The 23,903-nt window shown below is 37.0% G+C and overlaps 4 protein-coding genes across 10 annotated transcripts; 3 read left to right on the top strand and 1 right to left on the bottom strand.

The window, feature by feature from the left end:
• Positions 423-5,442, top strand: LOC18775218 (aspartic proteinase CDR1). Its single transcript, XM_007208262.2, has 12 exons — positions 423-885; positions 1,018-1,138; positions 1,540-1,967; positions 2,079-2,235; positions 2,633-2,715; positions 2,919-3,015; positions 3,182-3,254; positions 3,370-3,576; positions 4,042-4,166; positions 4,345-4,446; positions 4,532-4,629; positions 4,955-5,442. The coding sequence occupies exons 1-12, from the start codon at positions 608-610 to the stop codon at positions 5,121-5,123; spliced, it is 1,938 nt and encodes a 645-aa protein (XP_007208324.1). The 5' UTR covers positions 423-607; the 3' UTR covers positions 5,124-5,442.
• On the top strand, positions 7,249-14,561 carry LOC18773704 (U-box domain-containing protein 4). Of its 4 annotated transcripts, none has more exons than XM_020565631.1 (6): positions 7,249-7,531; positions 9,291-9,343; positions 10,444-10,724; positions 11,606-11,722; positions 12,018-14,081; positions 14,178-14,561. In XM_020565631.1, the coding sequence occupies exons 3-6, from the start codon at positions 10,449-10,451 to the stop codon at positions 14,235-14,237; spliced, it is 2,517 nt and encodes an 838-aa protein (XP_020421220.1). In that variant the 5' UTR covers positions 7,249-7,531; positions 9,291-9,343; positions 10,444-10,448; the 3' UTR covers positions 14,238-14,561. The 4 variants fall into 4 exon arrangements, with proteins under 4 accessions (XP_020421220.1, XP_020421218.1, XP_020421221.1 ...); XM_020565629.1 differs by having other exon boundaries at positions 9,291-9,477; XM_020565632.1 differs by lacking the exon at positions 9,291-9,343.
• On the bottom strand, positions 17,056-23,316 carry LOC18772802. Of its 4 annotated transcripts, none has more exons than XR_002272101.1 (12): positions 23,211-23,316; positions 22,527-22,593; positions 22,143-22,396; positions 21,424-21,757; positions 20,691-21,323; positions 19,679-20,119; positions 19,403-19,597; positions 19,270-19,326; positions 19,059-19,121; positions 18,878-18,975; positions 17,793-18,708; positions 17,056-17,690 (listed from the first exon to the last, which is right to left on the bottom strand). XR_002272101.1 is itself a non-coding variant. In XM_007206573.2 (11 exons), the coding sequence occupies exons 1-10, from the start codon at positions 23,234-23,236 to the stop codon at positions 18,892-18,894; spliced, it is 2,154 nt and encodes a 717-aa protein (XP_007206635.2). In that variant the 5' UTR covers positions 23,237-23,316; the 3' UTR covers positions 17,056-18,708; positions 18,878-18,891. The 4 variants fall into 4 exon arrangements, 1 of the variants encoding a protein (XP_007206635.2); XR_002272100.1 differs by having other exon boundaries at positions 17,056-18,116; positions 18,492-18,708; XR_002272102.1 differs by having other exon boundaries at positions 17,056-17,489; positions 18,492-18,708.
• LOC18773550 (U-box domain-containing protein 4) lies at positions 17,415-18,677 on the top strand. Its single transcript, XM_020566314.1, has 2 exons — positions 17,415-18,331; positions 18,412-18,677. Exons 1-2 carry the CDS (start codon positions 17,441-17,443, stop codon positions 18,442-18,444), a joined length of 924 nt encoding a protein of 307 aa, XP_020421903.1. The 5' UTR covers positions 17,415-17,440; the 3' UTR covers positions 18,445-18,677.

Here is a 23,903-nt window from a genome sequence, read left to right as displayed (position 1 = left end):
GGATGGGAGGGGAACCATGAGCCAACAAATGTTTTCTTTGAAAGCACAATTTTGTTAATTACCTCTTATTTGTTTAATTCAAATGAGATTAGGAGATGGGGATTTGAACAGAAGACCTCATATGAATAGGTAATTGTTCATAATTAATTGAGTTACAAGCCCCTTTTATTTTGTTAATTACCTTTGATTATTGATTAACCATGTTTAATTAGGTTTATTGTGTAATTAATTTTAATCAAGTTTTATCTTTTCCATAATTAATTTTTCTTGATAGATTGAAAACCAAGTAACCCAACCCAACCCAACACCTACTTCGGTTGTACCGTCTAATTCAAACAAGAAAACAAAATAGGGATAAATTAAAATTAAAGTAATTTTTTTAAAATAAAAATTATACATGTTATTTTTGTTTCTCTCTGATGAGAGCAATCTGGTCAGAAACTGAAAAACGAATTTCGTTGTGCACGCTGACTTTCCCTGTCTTCTCAAAAGCTGTGGGAGACTCTCTCCTTGTCATCATCTTCTTCTTCTTCTTCTCTCTGTGAAAAAGGCTCATTTCCCGATCTGGCATCATCTGCACCATTCGACATCTCTCAGCTGCAACTCAATGGCAGCGACACCAAGTCACCTCATCTCGACCTCCATCTCCATCATCCTCCTCATCTTCTCATCGCTAATGGAGTTTCTGGTTCTGGCCTCAGCCAATCCCACCAGCCCTGCGCTTCTTCTCCATTCACTCCCCGCCATGGTCTTACCTCTCTACCTCTCCACCCCCAATTCTTCGTCTAGGACCTCTTCCAATCCTCGTCGACTCCTCCAGAGATCCGAGTCCCTTAACCGCCCCAACGCCCGCATGAGACTCTACGACGATCTCCTCCGCAATGGGTACGTACCACAAAACACCTTACATTCTTCTCTGTTTATTATTATTATCTTTATTGTTATTCTCAGTTTTTCTGGTTGAGTTTGAGATTGGTATTTGGATTGGCATTGAAATTGTGTGGTGGCGGGTGAAAGGTACTATACGACGCGGCTTTGGATCGGAACGCCTCCTCAGAGATTTGCGCTTATTGTGGATACTGGGAGCACTGTCACCTATGTGCCTTGCGCTTCTTGCGAAATGTGTGGCAGACACCAGGTCAGTTCTGCATCAACACATTCATCCGCTACATTTACCATACTCTCTGATCAAACAATTGTATTAACTATGGGATATGTTAATATAAGTTTCTCTCTTGATATCGAAACCATTTGTTGCGGGTTGCATTTGAGGTTAGGATCAGATCTCCTTGCTTACAAGAAGAAATCTAGCTAAACATGTTCCATTCACATGAAAAAGTATAAACCGGGGAAATTTCGGGGGGAAAGGGGGTTGGTCATGATCACTCTTCTAACCCAAAAAGATCTTAACAACCTTGAAGTTGATTATTTCTCTTTACTACCAAACCTCTACTGAATATTTAGTTCTGTATGCAGACTAAACATAATAGATTTTGGGGGTTAAACAATATTAGTGTTTTATTTTCAACTTTTCATCAGGACCCCAAGTTCGATCCGGAAGAATCGAGCACCTACAAAGCTGTCAAGTGCAACATAGATTGCACTTGTGACAGTGACAAGGTGAATTGTATTTATGAGAGACAGTATGCCGAAATGAGTACCAGCAGTGGTGTGCTTGGTGAGGATCTTGTATCCTTCGGCAATCAAAGTGAACTTGCACCTCAACGTGCAGTTTTCGGTTGTGAAAATCTTGAAACTGGAGACCTCTACAGCCAGCATGCGGATGGCATAATGGGATTGGGCCGTGGCGATCTAAGTGTGGTGGATCAACTTGTTGATAAAGGTGTAATAAGTGATTCTTTCTCGTTATGTTATGGTGGAATGGACATTGGTGGAGGTTCAATGGTTCTTGGTGGTTTCACTACCCCATCAGACATGGTCTTCATCCATTCGAACCCTGTACGAAGGTGTGTGGTTTAGAAAACTTTATCTCCTACATATACTGCAACATGTCCAATTTCCTAGAAAATACAATCAATACATCTCACACATTTACTCTAGTTTCGGGATGGAAACAGTCCATATTACAATCTTGATTTGAAGGAGATACATATTGCGGGAAAGCGATTGTCTTTGAATCCAAGTGTCTTTGATGGAAAACATGGAACAGTCCTGGACAGTGGCACAACATATGCTTACCTACCAGAAGCAGCATTTCTAGCATTTAAGGATGGCGTAAGATCCTCTTCTGCCCTTGTTGATTACTTTAGATTAAATATTGTCTTAATTTTGTATAAGACCATATAATAAAATATTCTTGCTTGTCCTCAATCTTTTCATTCTATTAGATGATATCTTGCAGTTCTTTCTGAATGATAATTATTAAAAGTCTCATTTGAAATTGATGAGCATGTGGTCGACTAGAATTGACAAAGCGGACAAGCAATAATCTGTAATGAAATTTGGTATTTCAAACACCTTGGTTTTCCTAGAAATCCATGACTAGCTGTTCCTAGAGCTTTTAGTTATGTATTATTTCATTGAATGGGCGATCAAAGTACTACCAATGTCTCCACTTTTATCATTGTAACTTATTTTTCCCCTTTTTCCTTATCCTTATATGTGATTGCAGATCATGAAGGAGCTTAGTTCCCTCAAGCAGATCCGTGGCCCTGATCCAAACTATAATGATATTTGCTTCTCAACTGATGAAAGGTATCACATATAGAAAACTAAGAGCTTATTTTTTTATACAGATAAGTTATTGCCTATTCTGGTGCAAACTAGATTATGAGAAAGCCCATCGAGGTCGCAATTGCAATTTTTTACACTAAAATTTTGATTTGTTCAAATACATGAGTAAGTTGTGAATAAGGTCACAAGCCCTTTTTAATAGTTTTATAACAATTTTGATTCAGTGAGGTCTCCCACCCATCAGACACCTTTCCAACAGTTGACATGGTATTTGGCAGTGGGAAAAAGTTGACATTATCTCCTGAAAATTACTTGTTCCGGGTAAGTGTTGAAATTTAAGCTTGCCCCTTCCCTTCTTCCTCAAAACACTTGTTTCTAAACCACATAAATTGTAATTTTTATTATGCAACTTTATGACTTTTCCATTGGTTATTCGATGTCGCTAATTGAATTCTTCTACTTTATTGTAACATCATCAATTATAAAGCATTCAAAGGTCCGTGGTGCTTACTGCCTTGGGTTTTTCCAAAATGGAAAGGATCCAACTACTCTTTTAGGAGGTAAATGCTTTACATGGTCCAGAATTCTCTATCTTGCTTTTGTGAATTATCAAATTTATCCCATTAACTTTATGCAGCACTCTCAATTAATCTTGTTATGCCATGTTTATGATAGGAATTGTTGTCCGCAATACTCTTGTAACATACGACCGTGAGAATTCCAAAATTGGTTTCTGGAAAACTAATTGTTCGGAGTTGTGGGAAAGACTTCACCAATCTGTTTCGCCGCCAGCAATGCCTCCTGCTTCTGGTGACAAGAATTCAACTCCAGGAGTGACGCCTACATTAGCTCCAACTGGAGCACCACCTTATGTACTTCCAGGTAGTATTCCAAGTCTTTCTTTTCACTGGCATGGATGCCTCATTTTTTTACTTGTCCTTAAAATTATTTCTGTTATATCATTTTCATCTTACAGTTGTGTAGGTTTACTTATCCAATTACTCAGAGGTTATGTTTGAGGTAATGTTCAAAATGAAAATTTTCAAAAAACCCTGATCAAATGTAAAAATGGAGATAAGTCTGAGGCAAACAGGGGAAAGTGAAAATAACATTTTTGGGAACTCTCTTCTCCTCTTAAGTTTAATTTGTGAACTTTTTTGTTATCATTTCTTATTATTTTATATGTCAACACAAGTGTAGATTTTTAATAAGAGAAATGTGATTTTATGCTGCATCTTTTTCGAAAAGACAGACTTATTGCAATCTCCCTTTTTTTTTTCTTTTTTTTTTTTGGTTTTATTTTTAAACACAAATGAATTACAATGTCTCATTAACCTTGATGGACAGGGGAACTCCAAATTGGAAAAATAACATTTGATATGTCATTGAACATAAGCTACTCTGATCTGAAGCCCCACATTACAGAACTAGCTGAATTCATAGCTCAGGAATTAGAAGTTAATACATCACAGGTCAGGAACAAACCACATGCGCTTATTTGATTGATATTTACTTTATATTTTCTCACTGATAGTTCAATACTGTCATACTGACAAATAAATAGATAGATATCCTCTGTTGATAATCAAGTTTTATGACTTTTAAGTGCATCTTCAGCTTAGGGTGCCAAATTTGAATGGATTATTTCAGGTTCATATGTTGAAATTTGCTGCTAATGGAAATGATTCCCTCATTAGTTGGGCCGTATTTCCAGCAGACTCTACTGAAAGCATTTCCAATACAACTGCAGCGGTAAGTTTGCGCTTTTGAATTGCAATTAGTGTTTGTGCCGACGTTCATAAGTGTTTGTTTGCTTGATGATTGGGTCTGCCCACAGGTTATAGTTGCCAGGCTCGCTGAACATCACTTGCAGTTTCCTGTTATGTTTGGAAGTTATGAGTTGCTTGGATGGAGAGTTGAGCCTAAGGAAAAACGGTAGTTTATATTTACACATCTTTCTTATGTCCTTCCCCCTTTAATACTAGAATATAATGGAATCGAGAAAAATCTCTTATACAAGTGTTGGCATATAGATAATGGTTTTAACGAATTAGCTTAGCTATCTTGCTGTTTAAGAGTTAGGATGCAATGCCTACATCCAACAAAGAATAATATGTAACAATAAGATGCATGCCATCTATGTACTGGTGCATGACTGGAGGTCCAAATTTCCTGTTGATGCATTCAGAGTAGTTCAATAGAGATCACGGTATCATACGTAGCAATGTTCGTAATATTTTGTTATTCTGAAATTGTGCAGGTCATGGTGGCAGCACAGTTATGTGGTGATTTTATCCATTTTAGGAATTCTAGTGATTGCATTATCAGTTGTTGGATTGTTGTTTCTTTTGAGACACCGACAACGGACAGTCAATCCATACAAGCCTGTCAATGCTGCTGTTCCAGAGCAAGAACTCCAGCCTCTCTGAAAATTTTGTAGCTGTCTTTGCTTGTGGTTGACGGCATGGCATGGCATGTCTGCCATTTGCATTTTGATTCACATGATTAGTTACCAACCAAATTCTGTAATCACAATTACTCAGTTGATCAAGACTCTTGCTCCTTAGGTTGAAGAATCATTCTTTGCAATGCCCATGAAAGGATGCCATAAATTCAGATAGTAGAGAGAGAGAGAGATAGGTAGAACTACTCACACTTTGGTTCTGTAGACATCATTCAATTTGTATATGAATATTGTAACACACAAGTGAATAAAAATTTTTCCCAATAAAAGGCTTCTTTTCAATCTCTTGTTTTTTGAATTATTATTATTATTGTTTTCCTGTTTTATACAGGTCATGTGACACCATGGACAATGATTTTTATTTCACAACCGAATGCAAATCGACCTGCCTCATGTTGAGAAATAATGCATATACATAAATAAAAAATTATTTTTAAAACAATATGAAATCATCTAATTGTGATAAAACATAAATGATCATACCCTGTGGAAAATTTATTGATATTATACCCTAAAAGTGAGTGTGAATATACCCTAAAACAGAATAGTTAATCTATTAATTTAACGGCCATAACTATGTTGACATGCATCGTGAATTCACACTGTAATATGTCTATATTGATGATAATGACTGAAATAATAAATGATGTATGTCTAGTCTACACACACACATATTATATATATACATACACACACACGTGACGTAAGTCTAGTTAATGGCCTAATATGATTATATGAGTCGTTGGGAGGCGTCCTCGCAAACAAGTGGGAAGCAGTTTCTGGGAAGTAAAATAGAAGCTTCAAAGTTGACATTTTGGGGCGGTCCCTAACTTTCTCTATCTTGTTGGAGTGGAGGGAAGAATCTTCTTCTTCTGGTCAAATGAATTTTTTTGCGACATAAAGTCCAAATGGCCATTTTTGTATGAAATGCCTGGCCACTGGCCACAGGGTGCCATTCATAAAAAGTTAAAACACGAATATTTCTTTCTTCTATTTCTCTCTCTCTCTCTCTCTCTCTCTCTCTCTCTCTCTCTCTCTCTCTCTCTCTCTCTCAATTATAGAAATCATTGCTACCTTCTTCTACGCAGGAATTCGTATTGCATCGTATTCTTCTTAATAATTTTTTGCCTTTGCTTTATTTTCACACTTTTCTATAATTGCTAGCATCAATTATTTCTTAATTTAATCTTTACAATATTGGAAGAAAATCCCCTACTTGCTGATAAATAATAATAATGATAATAAACCCAAAAGAATATATATAAAGAAAAATTGAGACATTCTGGTAGCAAATGGAATAGAATTACTGCTGAGTTGTCAGTTTTCAATCATTTTGGTCTTGTCTACCTTTTATTTTAATTTTGGTTCCTCTAGCCTTTTCTTTCCTCCTCTTATTTCAAAACATATTATTATAAATTTGATAATTGCCATTCATTTAAACAATGTAGATTTCTTTTTTAAATTTCAATTGATTCAATAGTGTCCCACTCTCCACATATTTGATTGTAAAACTCAAAAACTCATATCACTTCTCAATCATACTTTTTTTAATTTTTTTTTATTTTAGTTTATTTATTATCTTTTGTCCGAGTAGACTAAAGATAACATATTTATTTCTGGTTGCATATCTCCTCTCACTCTATTCATTCCTTAACGTCGTATGAAGGTTGGGATAAAAGTGACATTGCCACGAAACTCTAGAAGAAAACGTATTTCAAAATAAGCAAAAATTGTATCTGTTCTGTACTAGGAAACCAAGATAATTAAACATGACAAGAAAAATGATCGTGAGAGGGTGAATCTATGAACGCTGTATTTGGATAGGCTACCATTTAGGGATATATTTGGCATTTTCTTTTTTGTAGAAAAAACGTATTTTCCATTTCTTCAATTTTTTTTCTGTGCCAATGAAGGTATTTCCATAATGTAAACAGGTAAACCAGCCCATTTGGCGGCTACCAAATGAATCCCAATTTCAGTCAAAAAAATTCATTTGACAAATTGCATAAAGTAATCATATTATTATTTACTAAAATAATTCATTTATTTATTACAAGATTAACATGTAATGACGAGAATGTCCCACTCTCCAACTATGCAACGAGCCCCAGCTCGAGCAGGCAGCAACTGTATATCTTCATTTCCAAAACATAATAAAATACTAAAAGAAATTTAAAAAGTGAGACTCTCTGAGAAAATTACACAGAGAGAAAGAAAAAAAGAAAAGAAAAATCTCAAGCAGAGAATTAGGAAAAATCTAGTAGCTGGTCTGGAGGTCTGGGTTTGAGAAAGGCAAAGGAGAAAGAAGGGTTGCCCAAAACGACCTTTTCTTGGTCATTTGCCTCTGCGTTTGAGGCTTTCAGCCAAATCCAGGTACAGTTTTATTTGTTCATATTCTTCATCTTGATCCAGCTAGGGTTTTTGAATTCTATGAACGTTGTATTTTACTCTTTGTGCCAATTTTTCTTGTTTGACTGCTTGTGCCTGCATTTAGAGTTCAAATTTGGTCAATCTGCTTTCCAATTTATTCCTGCTTTAGTTGGTTGGACTGTTACTCAGTTCAAGCACTCGAATCCCATTCTGGGTCTAATGGGTGTGTGCAAATTTTGAATTTTGTATTTCAGAAAGATCACGCAAACATAGATAAATTTAAAGAAAAGAATTATCTTTGTTCATTTTTAAATTGGTAATTGTATATGTGCTTTGTTTTTATAATCTGAATTGTGGTTCTTTTTGGCTGTGATGAAAAGCAGATATGGGATACAACAAATTGGAAATTTGGGATGTGTATATGACCTGGATAAGTGGTATAATTAAATTGGCTATGCTTCTTGGGGTCTTTTACTTTTATTAGATCATAGTTGTTGGTTTGGGCAAGACGTTATCAAGGCGGGAAGCGGGAGACTTTCAGATAACTAATAAATTTGGTATCAGTATATGATTATATGCCCTGATGATATACATATGTCAAAATGTAGTAGAGCTGAGAATTTAACAAAAGTTAGGATTTATGAAATGACATATCCTAATTTCCTTGTTTGGGTTCATAGACAAGGAAGTTTATAAATTCTATGTGGAGAAAAAAAAAAAAAAAAAAAAACTTCTGACTTGGGGATCATAAATCTTAACTTTAAATTTCAGCTAAATAGGTATTATTTCCAAATTCCGAAGACAATGAGAGTATGACAAAAAAAGCCACAACCATCACCACCAACCTTCCTCCACAATCGTCGGCACATCCACTGCGACCACCCTACCATTGTTGTCACCATCATTAAACCACAAGCATCGCCATCACCAATCCCACCTTTCCACTAGCACCGCCACCACCTCGCTCCGAACAACCACCACCACCACCACCAACTTCACTCTCGTTGTTGTCACCACCATCACCACTATTACCACAACTACCACCACTACCACTTATTTACATATTGACACCTCCATAAAGATAAGCGTTAAATTTCGTTTTAAAATCCCATTATGCTTAATAGGTTTCCCAAACATGAATTTTATGAAACCTAGAGCTTCAAATCCCATATTTTTTGAATTTCTTTAGTACTCTTATACCCCCACATACAAACGTACCATAATTATATGGTAAAAATAAATGAAAACTTTTCTCAGCAAATAAGAAGAATGTGGAATTACCCAACAACCTGCAGTCAGTTGTTGTTTCTTCTTTTTGGTATGGTTTTTTATGGCAAAAGCCCGGAAGGAAATATATGAGACAATAAAAATCTGGTGGTGACAGACTAAATTCCTCTGTTGGGTTGGAATGAGGAGTGAAAATCAGGGAGGACACTTTTGGTCCATGCTTAGCATATCTTTTCCACCAGTTCCAGCTGGAAAGGTAGAAGGAAAGAAGATAATGCATTGCGGAAAATGATGTTCTTTTAACTTTCCTAAGTTTCCTTCATGTTCAATGAAAAAGCAGATGAAAAAAGATAGTAGGAAAGTTGTCTGTGTATTACTTCTGGGGTGGAATTTTTTGTTGTCAACCGCTTCACATTATTGAGGTCCCAAGGCAATTACTAAAGTTTTAAACTTCAATTATTGACTTTTAATTACATCTCCCTATTTTTTTTCATAGATCTCATACTTTGAAGTTTTGGTTTTTTTGTTTTTGCAGGGTTCAATAGTTGGGGAAATTTGATTTCCAGGATTTGAGTTTATCACTTGATAGTGAGTGTGCATAGGTTTTGTATGGGTTTTGAGAAGTCTTTTCTTCATTTTTGTGGATTTGTTTGGATTCTGAAGGATCAGAAATGAGAAAGATTGCTTTGGTGTGTAAAGTTATATATTTATGGTGAATAAAGGTGCATTCATTCTTTCCTTTTTATCTGAAATCTGTTCGTAGGAGTACAGTTGAAGATATACTGATTGGCATGTCCTTTAATAATATGATTTCACTTGTTAAGAATCTGCCTTTTTGATACACTTTAACAAAAACTAGGGGGTCTACTACAAATATATGTATAAGTTTATTTTCATGGAGGGGACATGTCTTGCATGTCAAGCCAGCCAGCAAGACCAAAGGAAAAATACAAATGTTGGTGAGTTAAGTAAATATTAAAGAACAATGGGTGGGTGTTATTAAAAAAAAAAATCTTAAAACAAGATGGCTTGTTCAGGAATGATTTTGTTGGTGTGTAAATTTTGTAAAACAAGTTAATATGCTGCAAGAAACACATTATAATGATTTATAAGAGTAGATACATGAATATTATAGGGGAGTAAAAGGCATTGTAAAAACTGATTGTACTTGCCTTTTCAAAATTATTAGAGACTCTCTCTCTCTCTCTCTCTCTCTCTCTCTATAAACACGACACGAGTGCAGGCATGCCAGTGTATGGGTGTGTATTGTAAAAATTGAATTGACAATTATGCTGCAACTGTGCAGAATGCTGATTTCAAATATCGTTGGATAAGCCTTGAAAGCAGTTACAGAAAGAAAAAAAAATCTACATATTGAATATATATGCAAGTAGAATATCTGTCAGTTCGCCTAGATTTGAATTATAAATCTGTTCGAGTTCAGCCTCTTCATTAAGATGGACTTTTCTGGTACTAGTCCAATTTTGTTGATTCCAATTTTTAGAAGGGTGAACTCATTTGAATGTAACTTCATAGGAAATCAGTTATCATTATTGTGCTTATGCGATATGGTCGTTATTATTTTGAAAACTATTTTGTGTATGCTTTTCCATTACTTCTTAAGACTTTGTCTCTATTCCTTTCATTCTGCAAAGAGACTATTTTTACTTGTTTATATATTGACACAGGTGTGATGGAGATATCATTGTTCAAAGCACTTCTTAAGAACATCTCCTCTTTTTTCCATTTATCATCCAATGACAACATAAACTTGGACCCGGTTCTGAAGTACTACAAGAGAGCAGAAGAGATATTAAAATTGTTGAAGACTATACTTGATGCCATTGTTGATTCTGAAATAGCTTCTTATGAAGTGCTTAATAAGCCATTTGAAGAACTGGGTCACTATATTGATGAGTTGAGGGAGCAAATTGAAGACTGGCAACCGTTGTTGAGCAAAGTCAATCTTGTAAGTTACTGGTCTATTCAGTTGTAGTCTGTAATTAGAATGAATAATGTATCTGATTGAAATTGAAGGTAAATTTATCTAAAACTGACATTTCATCGTCATAATCCTCACCATAAGTTTGACCAATACAAATTTGGGTATTCCCTTTGTTTGAATTAATATATTACTATGATATGCTTAGTAAGTTATAATGTGGTCACTTTTCCCTCCCTCCCCTGACTAAAGAAAGCACTTACTTGTTTTTTGTTTTTTGTCTTGTTGCCATATCTGTTGTTCCATGAGGATTTATTAGTCTAGACAGAGAGAAGCACGAAAGAAAATGGCTGATGAACAGGGCATTGTTGCATTTATAGTAGTAATGGTGGTCTCTTCATTTTGTCATTTATTCTCCCATTTGTAATCCTTGTCCTAAGATTTTCTGATTAGTCTTTCCTTTTAAGAGGATTTTAAGTTTTTGTTTTCGAGAGAGTCTAAGGTTGCTTTAGAAATGTTAGAATTGGAACTGTATGTAGCCCCAATTCTTACCTGCATTGCTAATTCTTTTAATTAGTGGCATTTAATGAATTTTAAGTTACTTTTTTTTTTCCTGATGCCTGTTGGCTTTTGTCAAATTTGAAAGTATGCATGGAGTTCTGAACACTAGATTTAGTGCACTGCTATCAGTTATGAGGGAAAGTTAAAATTTACTGAAGTTATATACTTGTGTCTTCTAATGTCCTTCCACATGCATATTTATATCACATCTCATAAGTATGTACTTATACACTGACAAAGTACACTAAATTAGATAATGACAAATGAACTTCCCCAAGGACAGGTATATAATGCATTTTGTTGAAGTGACAGTTTATCTAACCATCTTCTCTTTTTATGACATGTAGGTTCTGCAAGTTGAATCTTTGATCACAAAGATTTGGACTTCTGGTTTGGATATCTTTCAACTGTTGAAGACTTGCCAACAACATCTTCCTGATGAATTGGGTTTGGCATCTCTTGAGGTACAAAATGTGTGCAAAAAGAGTTATTAATTTTTGCCCTGTTTCATTTTGTTACGGATAGAGCATAAAACTTCGACCAAGAAAAAGACAGCATAAAACTCAGTTTCTTTAATTCATTGCTTATTGAAGAACATTGGTTAGATGAAAAACCATCAGTCAGATGGTGAAATCATTAAACACAAAATTTTGGAATGCGGAAGAAGTAATTTCTGGTCTTTCTAGTGGACTTCTAATTTGGGAAGAGGTTAGGCTATATCCTTTTATGATGTCTAAGGCTCACCATGGTTGTTTGCAGCGTTGCATACAAAAACTTAAGAATATGGTCGATGAACAAATGTCAACTGTCATTAAAGATTCTGTAAGTGATCAAGTGGAGGGTGTTGGACCCAGCTCAGAGATCCTAGTGAAAATTGCAGAGGGCCTTAGCTTGAGGTCAAACCAGGAGATTCTTATTGAGGCTGTAGCACTTGAAAAGTTGAAGGAGAATGCTGAACAATCTGAAAAGATTGAGGAGGCGGAGTATATTGAGCATATGATATCCCTTGTCACCCGTATGCATGAGCGCCTTGTTACGATAAAGCAGTCCCAGAGCTGCAGTCCAGTTCCAATACCTGCTGATTTCTGCTGTCCTCTCTCTCTGGAGCTGATGACAGATCCAGTTATTGTGGCATCAGGACAAACCTATGAGAGGACTTTCATCAAGCACTGGATAGATCTAGGCCTCACCGTTTGTCCAAAGACACGGCAAACTTTGGCTCACACCAATTTGATACCTAATTACACTGTAAAGGCACTAATTGCAAATTGGTGCGAGTCAAACAATGTGAAACTGCCTGATCCCACCAAGTCTATGGGATTAAATAAAGCAACACAACTTCTTGGACAAGCAGAACATGGTGCTCCCAAGGATTCACCTCCTTTTCCTCATTCCAGGGTCAATCAACCAATGTCACCTGAGTCAGCTCGGTCCATGGGTTCACCCACTAAGAACTTGTTCTCATCTGGTCCATTGCATCGGGAAAGAAGTTCCCCATTGCATCCTCGTTCTACATCAGAAGGTTCCTTGTCTGGCGTAGTTGGAAATGGGCAGGTTTTGGATATTGCCAGAATAACACTAGCAAATTCTGAAGACAGGTCTGCCAACTTAGAAGAAAGGAGTACAGATCTAGCTAGCCAACACTCTATGTCACCATCTCTAGATGAATTTCCTAATTCTATTGAAGCGGAGCAGTCATCTCAAAGCCATAATAGAACTGCCTCAGCTTCCAGCATACTTTCTAATGCCAATGGTACTCAAGGAACTCCTGTAAATGCCAATGGGGTCTTACAGGTGCCAAGCAATCTGTCAGGCTACAGCAGTGATGCTTCTGGGGAGTTGAAATCAGAACCACAAGCTGTTACTGTGTTGGCCACCCAACAGAGAGAGACTGAGTTGCCCACCAGAATGGCAGAGGTAAGACCTCGAAGCCAAATGTGGCGGCGACCATCTGGGAGCTTAGTCCCAAGGATAGTTTCTTCTCCAGCTGTTGAAACAAGACCTGACCTTTCTGGACTTGAAGCCCAAGTTCGGAGTCTGGTTGAGGACTTGAAAAGCACTTCACTTGATACCCAAAGAGAGGCAACACTTCAAATCCGGCTACTTGCCAAGCATAATATGGATAATCGAATTGTTATTGCAAACTGTGGGGCCATTAGCTTGTTGGTGGATTTGCTTCACTCTACAGATACGAGGATTCAGGAGAATGCTGTTACAGCACTTCTTAACTTGTCGATCAATGATAACAACAAAACTGCAATTGCTACTGCCAACGCAATTGAACCTCTGATTCATGTCCTTGAGACAGGGAGTGCTGAGGCCAAGGAGAACTCAGCTGCCACTCTCTTTAGCCTTTCGGTGATTGAGGACAACAAGGTTCGCATTGGAAGGTCAGGGGCTATTGTGCCTCTAGTTGATTTATTGGGGAATGGGACTCCTAGAGGGAGGAAAGATGCAGCCACAGCTTTGTTTAATTTGTCAATTTTTCATGAGAACAAGGGTCGAATTGTTCAAGCTGGTGCTGTGAGGTACCTAGTGGAGTTGATGGACCCAGCAGCTGGAATGGTTGACAAGGCAGTTGCTGTGTTGGCTAATCTTTCAACAATTCCGGAGGGAAGGACAGCAATTGGTCAGGAGGGTGGGATCCCTGTTCTGGTTGAGGTTGTTGAGTTAGGTTCTGCAAGAGGGAAGGAGAACGCAGCTGCTGCTCTTTTACAGCTCTGCACAAATAGTAATAGATATTGCAGTATGGTACTCCAAGAAGGAGCTGTCCCCCCATTAGTGGTATTGTCACAATCTGGCACCCCAAGGGCCAAGGAAAAGGTACAGTGCCTCTAATGATGTTTGCTTCTCTCTGCCCTGGTTTATTTATTATCACAAATAATGTATTGAACCGTAGCACTTTTCGTTTTCTTGCAGGCACAGACCCTCCTTAGCTACTTCAGAAACCATAGGCATGGTAATGCTGGTAGAGGATAATTGAAAAAATAGTGTTTGGTGTCAGCCGAGGTTTTGTGTCAGCTTCTTCTATAGATAATGTGTAAATTGGTTGGTGCAAAATAATTCAATTGAGGGTTTTCTTGTGTGGATTTAATTTGATTTGTAAAAAAGAGGAAAGACAAATGATTCATAGAGGATTTGTATGATTTCTGTAAAGTACTGCTGTGAATTTGGGAAGAAAAGTTTATACCTGTAAGTCTAGTTGTTGCTCTGTGCTCAGACAAGATGATGATGACAAATGAGAAATTTGGTATTGCTTATGTTGTGCCCCCATTTGAGTATTTCATGTGGACATTATATATATATACTTATTTTTTCTTTTTTTTTGGTAAACATTTTATTATATTTTAATGTGTGGTTTCATTGATATTTCACAAGGCTGTTGATTTTAGTTTTCTTAATGCAGCGTCTAAATGTGTTTCGGCTGCCATCAATTACTTTTTTTTCTTTCAACATACATGTTCTTTTACAACACTGTTGATTTCTTAGGGAGTTGATTTTTCCACTCTCATTTTCTTCACTTACACACCCTTTTGTTTTTTTAATATTTTTAAAATAATTTTGTTATTTTTTTTAATATTTCTCTTTCCTATTATACCCTGACCCTACATTAATGTTTTGATAACTAAAATAAAGAAAAGTGAAACAAAAAAAAATATAAATAAAAAAAGAAGTTGTCACTATAGCCATCTCTCATCTTCTTGTTGAGTTCAGCCAAAGACCCTTGTTGTTGAAGACCATTGCAATACTTCAGGAACAGGAACCTTGCAGTCACTGAAGAACCTAGTTTCCAACTTTGACCTTCACCCGTTTTGCCCACCTATTGGGCACATAATCCGCCTTCAACCTCACATAGTCTGCAATCCCTTCTATCAATCCACCTGGAGCTTGACGATTTCAATGACACTGCCATTTATGTGTCATCTCATGGTAAAGTACCCCATTGAAATCTGTTTTGGTGTCACCCCTTATGTCCTGGATACAAGCTATCAGTGAACTAATAGCATTGTTTCTTACTAAGATCTTATGCTTAAGAGTACTTCCACCTATTTGTCATAACAAAGAGTAAGGGAAGGCAAAAGCTGTTACTATTTACTTTTAGTTTTTATTTTTATTTATTTTTACCTAAACTATTAACAAAAAGATATTAAAAATGCAAGACACATTAAAAAAAAATTGAAAATAAACGAAATATTTAAAAAAAAATATTGGAAATGCAAGAAACATAAAAAAGAATTAAGACATTAAATTTAATAAAACCGAAATTACAAATAATTTACCTTCTTGCCAAGATTTTTGCCGCTTCGATGGTTGTCCCTTACTTTTCCCAACGGATTTCTCTATTTCCTTAACTCTTTATTCAAAATTTTCCACATACTAGTCAAGGCCATTTCCGTACGAGCGGAACCTGATATTTCACAAAATTCAGTAAGAATTTTTCTCAACATATGACAAAATTTCATCTCATTGCCCGGACAATGACCAACTTGGACCCAACAAAATATCTTCCATGGTTGTCCATGTCCCTCCGGCTTCGATGGAAGATGCCATAAGATGGTGAATAAAAATGAAAATTGTGTAGGAAGTGAAAATTAATAGAATGAGAAGAAAATGTATGAGGATTTGGTGTTGAAAGTGAACAACATTGGTATGTATTTATAGAAAGAAAAAAAATTTGAATCCGGGTGATGACGTCAGCCATGACGTCAACTGCCCTCGAGCTGGAGCACAGGCTTGTTTCGCCCTCGGGCTGGCCCGGTTACATGGGATCTGCAGCTTGCCCGGGCAATATTGGCCTGCTAGAAGGCGCAAAACGGCCTTGGGCCCCCTCCTGCCCTCAGGCTGGACAACGGATGGAATCGCTCTAATAGGCGTTTTTCCAGGTAGTAGTGGAACTTTGGGTTGTCATATAAGAATGGGAAATTTTCTGGGAGTTTATCATGTTTTGTTTTTTGTTTTTGAGTTAGTTTCTGTGTTGGGTAATAGGCAGTGACGTAGCTACCATGGGGTCTTGGAATCCATGGAAATGGCTGTAGAGGTTATGGTGAGCTGCTGGTGTGATCCCTTGGAGACGCCTACCAGCTGCTCGACGAAATGTCTCACTACAGTAGCTCTGCTGCGCATCCCTTATTTTTTAAAATGATTTGGCACCAAAACGATGCAAAAAAGCCATTTTGTGCTAGGAATTAAATACGATGCCATTTTTTAAAAATGACTTGGCGCAAAACACGATGTCATTCAGTCTAGTGGCCACCTAAAATTTGTATCTTTTGAAAACAAAATAAAAAACACCATCACTGCAAGGTTTATTCATGGGGCATGAGTTTTTGCAGCAGGTGGACCATACAATCTTGCCTAGATAAATATACATTGTTAATTATTTCTTCTATATATATAAAGCAAAAGACAGAGAATGGTGAAACATTCAAAATACCAGAAAATGTCCTTGGTTAATACAAACATTAAGAATTTAAATTATTAATTAAATGAGGATAATATGGTAAATTCACACTTTTTCATATTTAAAAAAATTTAAAAAAAAAAGAAAAAGCAGATAATGGATCCTATTTTTATGGAACACAACTACCCATTATCTTTTTTAATTCTAAAATAAATTTACTTATTTTTTTTAAAAAGCCTCTCGCAAGCGCAGAAGTGCGTGCAGAGAGGCTAGTATTAGATTAAAGGAAAAAAAATACAAGTTGAAAAATTAAATATAAAGAAAAATAAAAAATAAAAAAGTGAAGTAAAAAGAATTTAATGTAAGGTAAGGGTAGAATAGAGAAGAGAGAGAACCAAAAAATAAAAATTGATTAAAAAATATTAAAAAAACAAAAAGGAGGGTAAGTGGAGAAAATGAGAGTGGCAAAATAAACTCCCATTTCTTATTCCAATATTCTAACGCAAATTATAAGCAAGAATTTTTTTTACAATATATAAGAATACCGAAAGGACGCGTAGGAAGTAAGGAAGGCTGCCTTCTTTAGCATGTAACCACGTAACGTGTCTCTGTTGTCTTCTGAATCGTCAACCAAGGATTCAAAATGGAGCTTTCATTTGAACTTCACGCCTTTTTCTTCTTCTTCTTCTTTATTTTGGAAAGACCAAGATTCATCATTCACACATAAAAACTGAGCTGCCAACCAGATTGGTAGCAGAGGCAAGAAGACCCTTGAGGCCAAATGAGGCGGCGCCGAGCATCTGGTAGCTTAGTCCCACAGACATCTTCTCCTGCCATTGAAACAAGAGTAGACAATTCTGGATTAATTGAAGCGCAAGTAGGTAATCTGGTTGAGGACTTGAAAGGCACTTCTTTTGATGCTCAAAGAGATGCAACATTTGAACTCCGGCTGCTTGCAAAGCAGAGTATGGAAAATCGGATTGTTATTGCAAACTGTGGAGCCATTAGCTTGTTGGTGGACTTGCTCCGGTCTACAGACAAAAGGGTTCAAGAAAATGCTGTCACAACACTTCTGAACTTATCCATCAATGTTGAGAACAAGACAGAAATTACTGCTGCCAATGCAATTGAACCTCTGATTCATGTCCTTGAGACAGGCGGTGCTGAAGCCAAGGAAAACTCAGCTGCCACTCTCTTTAGCCTTTCGGTGATTGAGGACAACAAGGTTCGCATTGGAAGGTCAGGGGCTATTGGGCCTCTAGTTGATTTACTGGGGAATGGGACTCCCAGAGGGAGGAAAGATGCAGCCACAGCTTTGTTTAGTTTGTCAATTTTTCATGAGAACCGACGTCCAATAGTTCAAGCCGGTGCTATAAAGTACCTAGTGGAGTTGATGGATCCAGCAGCTGGACTGGTTGACAAGGTAGTGGCTGTTTTAGCCAATCTTTCTACAATACCTGAGGGAAAGACAGCAATTGGTCAGGAAGGTGGGATCCCTGGTCTGGTTGAAGCTGTTGAGTTGGGTTCTGCAAAAGGGAAAGAGCATGCAGCTGCTGCTCTTCTACAGCTCTGCACAAGTAGTGACAGATATTGCCGTATGGTGCAACAGGAAGGAGCTGTTCCGCCTTTAGTGGTATTGTCACAATATGGCACCCCAAGGGCCCAAAAAAAGGTACGATGCAAAATGTTTTTATATGATGGAATATTACAAGTTATGTTTAAACATAACCAAGTTTTTTGGTTTTCTTGCAGGCAGAGTCACTCCTTAGAGTCTTAAGTAAATGAGTCCTGTAAAATGCTTCTTATGTTAATGTGGGAAGAAGAGTTTATACCTGTGAGTCTAGCTGCTGTACTGAGCTTGGGAAAGAAGATGACAAAGGAATAATTTGGTATTGTTTTGTATCTCGTGCCCCATTTGTCTAGTTCGTACTCATATCAATATATTTTGACGCGTGCATGATTGCAGTAGCACATCAAAAGGCTCTGTTACATGCTCTCTCGTTATTCTTGCAATGAAATATGTCGTCTTTGCAGGCAGTCATCCCATTTCTATAGACAAATAGATGCCGAAATAGTAGTGAATTATGTTGAGTTTGAGTAGAAGAACTAACAATGTACAGTATACTAAGTTTTGTTGTCTGCTCAAACTGCTGCCATATTTCTTTTTAATAACTCACTCACATATACACAGATACAAACACAGAAAAGCACAACATACCACAAACATATATATCAGCCTCCCTGACAGCAGGAAGGGTGTAAACATTGGCCATAAGAATATTCTTCTGCATAGTAACTTGATCCAAGTAAATTGACCTGCGTAAATTCCAACACTATTTTAGCCATCCCCTTCAAAACCGTCCAAAACAACACAAATGATGGGTGCACATTAACATTACCTTTATAATCTCACACTTAGAGCTTGGACGCGTAGAGGTTGCTAATATACTCATGTGAAAATGCTGTTATAGTGAACACAATAAAAGAAATAGTAGCAATTTTGCATCAGTGGATATTTGGTAACAGAACATTTCCAAAGCCCTTATGAAGAAAATCATACAGAACACAACCAAAGAACTAACCATGCATCACATTTGCAGCAGAACTTACCCTGAACGGATCACCCCGTAAGGACTGCACAAATAATGAATTTCCTGACTCCTTATCCTGCAAAGGAGCAGAGTGGTGAGCACAAGTAAAAAGCTTTCCCTGTGAAAATAACAAGTTTCATCCAATAGATTACCTCCAAATAAACATCCCTAAGTCTCCTTCCAGTTTGAGCACAGCAGATGCGAACTACATCCTCATCACAACTACCACTGACAATATAGTCCCTTCCATTCATGTAATATGAACGGGTATAATTATGAGAACTTCCTGTAGAAGCTATATCAAAATTCATGTGGAGCTTCCCATCTGCTGCCAAAAGTTGCTTAACCTGGAAAGTGACAACACATAAAAGTTATCTGCTCATTTTTGCCTACAGCAATAGACAAAAGTGCACCTTACTGTACTGTACCTCATTGTCAACGGCTGAAACAAGCAAATAAAGGTCGTCAGGAGAAAAGCAAACCATCACGTTTCCTCTTGAGCTTGAAGCTGTATAGCAAGGCCGCATTGGGTTCTGTCTCAAATCCCACATCTTCACATCATGGTCAAATGATGAAGTAGCAAACATGTAAGGGGAATGGTGGGCAAATTTGGCAACATTGATTGGTTCTTGGTGAATATTAGTGAACTGCTGTATACGTCTTCCACTCGCTATGTCATATAGAGCAACACCTTTTGAGTACCCACTAGCAAGAAGCTGGTTATCAGTTGAATTTACATGAAGAGAAGTCAATTGCTCGAAATCGTCAAAAGTTGCAACACTAGAGCTGCAACAGGAGTCTGAAACTTCTGGTGACATATAATTGATGTCAAGCAACTTCAAGGAACCATTATCTGAACCAGCAACAAGCTATTTTTTCAACACAAATGGGAAAATGGGTAAGAAAAACATTAACAAGGGGATTACAAATACAACCACTTTTTGCATTTGAGTAAGAGAAAAGCATCGGCAGCCCTGAGTATTATGATGGTCTATACTAGAGTTTGTATATCCATATATACATGTTTGTCTGTGTCACTGTGTGCATCTGCAAGTGAGCTGGCCAAACAAGCGCAGCAGTAGGTCAAACAGACTGTCTGGTTTGTCCACTTTCATGATGTACCAGGATTAAGCATGAAAGAGGACTTAATCATGCCAGGTAATGCATATTAATAGTATTCCAAAGGGTTATAATAAACTTAAACACTCTCCCACAGTTATATTATATCTTAAGTTCGGGAGACGTTTAGGATTCATAATACACCAAATGCACAGCCCAAGTATTATTTTAGTGTAACATTGGATTCTGGCACATTATTAGGTTTGCATATAGTACCAGATAATATAAATTCTCTGAGAATATATGAATTACAATTGATAATGCTTTGACAAACACCAGAAACACAGCCTAGACTGTTAATGCATACAAGAAATCACATACCTTGGATGGATTTTTATTGAGCCAACAAAGCCCCAAGACACTGCTCATTGCTCCAATGGAGGGGACATAACCAACAATCTTCCCATTTTCATGGTTGACAACAATTACTTCACCATCCAGGGTTCCAAAAACCATAAGACTAGGGTTTGATGGATGGTACTCAAATTGCCTTGGACGAAGCTTCTTACTCTCTGCTTTAAATGTGTGGCTAAAGTTAGACAGTGGATGTAAGAGTGGCCACATTGAAGACCCAAGTTTGGCAGCGCAAAGGGACCTTAAGAAAAAATTCTGGCCATTCCGATAAGGATGCAGCTGTTTTGGCTTAAATGGTTTTTGGCAATGTACACCATTTGTTCCCATTTCACGCTTATGCAAAACACTAACAACACTTTCTTTGAGCTGTCTATTATAAGGCAAATATTCATAGTATTTTGCCGAGGCCATCATGGCCAATTCCTTTTCCATCTTTCTAATAGGAAAATTATCCAAAACTTCCAAACCAGGGAGTGATGAAATCATGTAATCCCAGTAATGTTTCTCAAAGCATAGGGGTGAACGATGATGAGTTATATACTTTAATGTAAAAGTGGCATTCTTAAGGTCACTCGCAAGAAACCCGTCTTTTTCTTGAACCTACAATTTGCCAAAGACATATTAAATAAACTGTTAAATCCATCACCAACAAATAGCAATTTCATAACCACATAAAATTATAATCATGCTATGTACTTACCTCACTCTGTAAGTTGTGCTGTCTTTGTAAATCAGGACATGGCCCAGTGTCATTGCAACACAAACAACTTTGGAACCGTAATTCCATCAAAGCAGGAAGTTTTGATAGAACACCAGTGGTTGTCAGGAGATTTGCAATTCTTGTCTCACACATTGAGAGACGCATCAAATTTGGCATGCAAGAAAAACAGTCCTTGTGCAAACTAGCAAGTGAAGTACAAAAGTCCAGATTGAGGGTGTGCAGCCGCAAAAAGCTTCCAGCAATGTTGAGTTTCTGGACATGAGTAGACCTCAAGTTGAAGACCTGGCAAGCCAAGCAACCCTGGAAGAGATCCCTGGGGAGAATCCAAATCAATGGAACAAGTCAAAAGTTCTATTTATATAAGATATACAATACTACACTTGTTAATCTTGTCGTAGATTCGTTACAACAACAGACAAGTTATTTCCTAAACAAACATGTAGACTTCATCGGCACATGGAATCAAGCTTCACAATCATGTAAGCTGAAAAAGTAATTCCAGAAATGAACATAAAACAATATCATATAAAAGTACATTGCGGTATCCACTTAAAGACAGTATCCACATGAAAAAGTTAAGAGACTTTTATTCCATTTTTATAATTGACCTCAAATGAAAGGAAATAGAAGATACTGATATTGAATGTGAAAATAACCCAACAAATAAATTCTCAATACTGGAAATTGCTAATACATACCCTAGAAATTCGTTCCCCAACGACAAATCCCGGAGATCAACAACTTGAAGCTTTTGATTGACAGCATGTATCAAAGCCATAACATTTTCTTTAGCCAAGTCACTATCGAATTCCAGAAATATATCAACAGCATCAATATCAGCAGAGTCACTTGACAAAAGTACGTTGGTTAGAGGCAAAATATCGGCATCCTTTAGCTGATCTAGCGAAATTGTTATTCTACACTTCTCATTGCGGGAGCTCCGAATTTTGGCCTGAACAATATTAAAAGAAAGTAGAAATTTACTATATAGTAAAAGCAATTTGTTAGAACACTACCAATTTTATATGATCAAAAGCAGAGCAGGTCAAAGTGAAAGCAAATTTTTTAATCTAAGACCTGACCTGAGTAAACCATGCTAGAACTGCTGAATTGGGTTGCACCTCATGCTTTTTGCAAGAGTCAAGGTACCTGGCGTGAGCATCCAACAAGGGAGTTAATAAAATAAATAAATTAAAAAGAATAAAAATACTAATTTAAGTAACAAAGTCTTTACTAAAAATATAACAATTACAAAAGAGCATATGCATCAAGGCACTCAGGTCAGTTCTAGAATCGTTCCACCATCTTTTGCATTACATAACAGATCATGACTCAAATTTGGTTGGGGGGATAGAAAGCGGGTTGTCGGCAAGCGTGACGAGAGGGCAGAGTTCCTTTGTGAAATGGCAGTTCGAAGCCAACGAAAACATAACAACAAAGAATTATAAATTTTTGGCCAACTTACGAGAAAAAGAAATGATCTTTGTTCTAAATCAGTGTAATTGGACATCTGGGTATCTACCAAAACAGTTTCATTCTCTGTAAACCCAGAAAGAGATATATATTTCAAAGTAGTCTACTAATCATCTCCCAAAATTCCCAGATAATCTGTGAGAGTTGTTTGTAGATTATAACCGGTATAATTAAAAAGATGGTTAGTTTTTTTTTCTTTTTCTCAGCAGTTGTCTTTCCTAGCTAAAATGGTGGTCAGCAATTGCTAACCGAAAAAAAAAAAAACCCTACAAAAAGCAGCAGCAGAGAGATACCGAGCTTGTAAGCTGGAGATAGCCATGACTCCTCTGCTTCTTCTTCTTCTTCTTGTCTGGTTTTCTGAGTGCAAATGCAATGGGAGAGTAGTGTGAGTAAATAGAGGTCCCGTGAGACATGTGCTGATGGGACAACGTACGGAACAAGTGAAGTGGACACTCTGAAAGGAGAACCACATGTCAAAAAAGAAAGGAAACAGATAAGCACAGTGTTCACATCACCTCGGCATATTTGTCCTGCTTGCCCAAATGCTACAAAACACAAAAAGGCGGTGGCAATTCAATCCTCATTTTTGTAAAATACAAATAATAGTCTAAAAACAAGAGGTTAGTGAATTTTTTCCACACATTATAATAGAATTATGAGATTTTAAATATAAAATTATTAATTTGCAAGTCGAGACTTTTATTTACTAAATTAAACCATATTGGTATAATTAACTCCATATTAAAAGGAGTCGATTGGTTTCTTAATAATGTTAGCATATTGCATTAATTTTGGATTGTATAATTGCATTTGCACGTGCTATCTCTAAATATCATTAACCTAGATATTTTCCATTTATTTTTCTCTTTTAGTTTTGGATGGCGACTGTATCGAACAAAATTCATGACGTGTCTTTGAATAGTGAAGAATTTGGGTGTAACGAGTTTCATATTTCACTTTCTGTGTACCTCTCTTGGTGAGAGAAA

This window comes from Prunus persica, chromosome G6 (genome assembly GCF_000346465.2).
Source record: "Prunus persica cultivar Lovell chromosome G6, Prunus_persica_NCBIv2, whole genome shotgun sequence".
Classification (NCBI taxonomy): domain Eukaryota; kingdom Viridiplantae; phylum Streptophyta; class Magnoliopsida; order Rosales; family Rosaceae; genus Prunus; species Prunus persica.
Note: the sequence above shows the minus strand (reverse complement) of the source record. Positions and strands in the feature narration are given on the sequence as shown.

Excerpts from the sequence above, each read along its gene's own strand:
- LOC18775218 (XM_007208262.2), top strand. The coding sequence starts at position 608 with ATGGCAGCGACACCAAGTCACCTCATCTCGACCTCCATCTCCATCATC. Across the intron at positions 886-1,017 it reads GACGATCTCCTCCGCAATGG|GTACTATACGACGCGGCTTT; the intron begins GTACGTACCACA and ends GGCGGGTGAAAG. Across the intron at positions 2,236-2,632 it reads TTCTAGCATTTAAGGATGGC|ATCATGAAGGAGCTTAGTTC; the intron begins GTAAGATCCTCT and ends ATGTGATTGCAG.
- LOC18773704 (XM_020565629.1), top strand. Across the intron at positions 11,723-12,017 it reads TGGGTTTGGCATCTCTTGAG|CGTTGCATACAAAAACTTAA; the intron begins GTACAAAATGTG and ends GGTTGTTTGCAG. Across the intron at positions 14,082-14,177 it reads CCCCAAGGGCCAAGGAAAAG|GCACAGACCCTCCTTAGCTA; the intron begins GTACAGTGCCTC and ends GTTTTCTTGCAG.
- LOC18773550 (XM_020566314.1), top strand. The coding sequence starts at position 17,441 with ATGAGGCGGCGCCGAGCATCTGGTAGCTTAGTCCCACAGACATCTTCT. Across the intron at positions 18,332-18,411 it reads CCCCAAGGGCCCAAAAAAAG|GCAGAGTCACTCCTTAGAGT; the intron begins GTACGATGCAAA and ends GTTTTCTTGCAG.
- LOC18772802 (XM_007206573.2), bottom strand. The coding sequence starts at position 23,236 with ATGGCTATCTCCAGCTTACAAGCTCG. Across the intron at positions 19,327-19,402 it reads TTAGGGATGTTTATTTGGAG|GATAAGGAGTCAGGAAATTC; the intron begins GTAATCTATTGG and ends GCTCCTTTGCAG. Across the intron at positions 18,976-19,058 it reads CTAAGTGTGAGATTATAAAG|GTCAATTTACTTGGATCAAG; the intron begins GTAATGTTAATG and ends GAATTTACGCAG.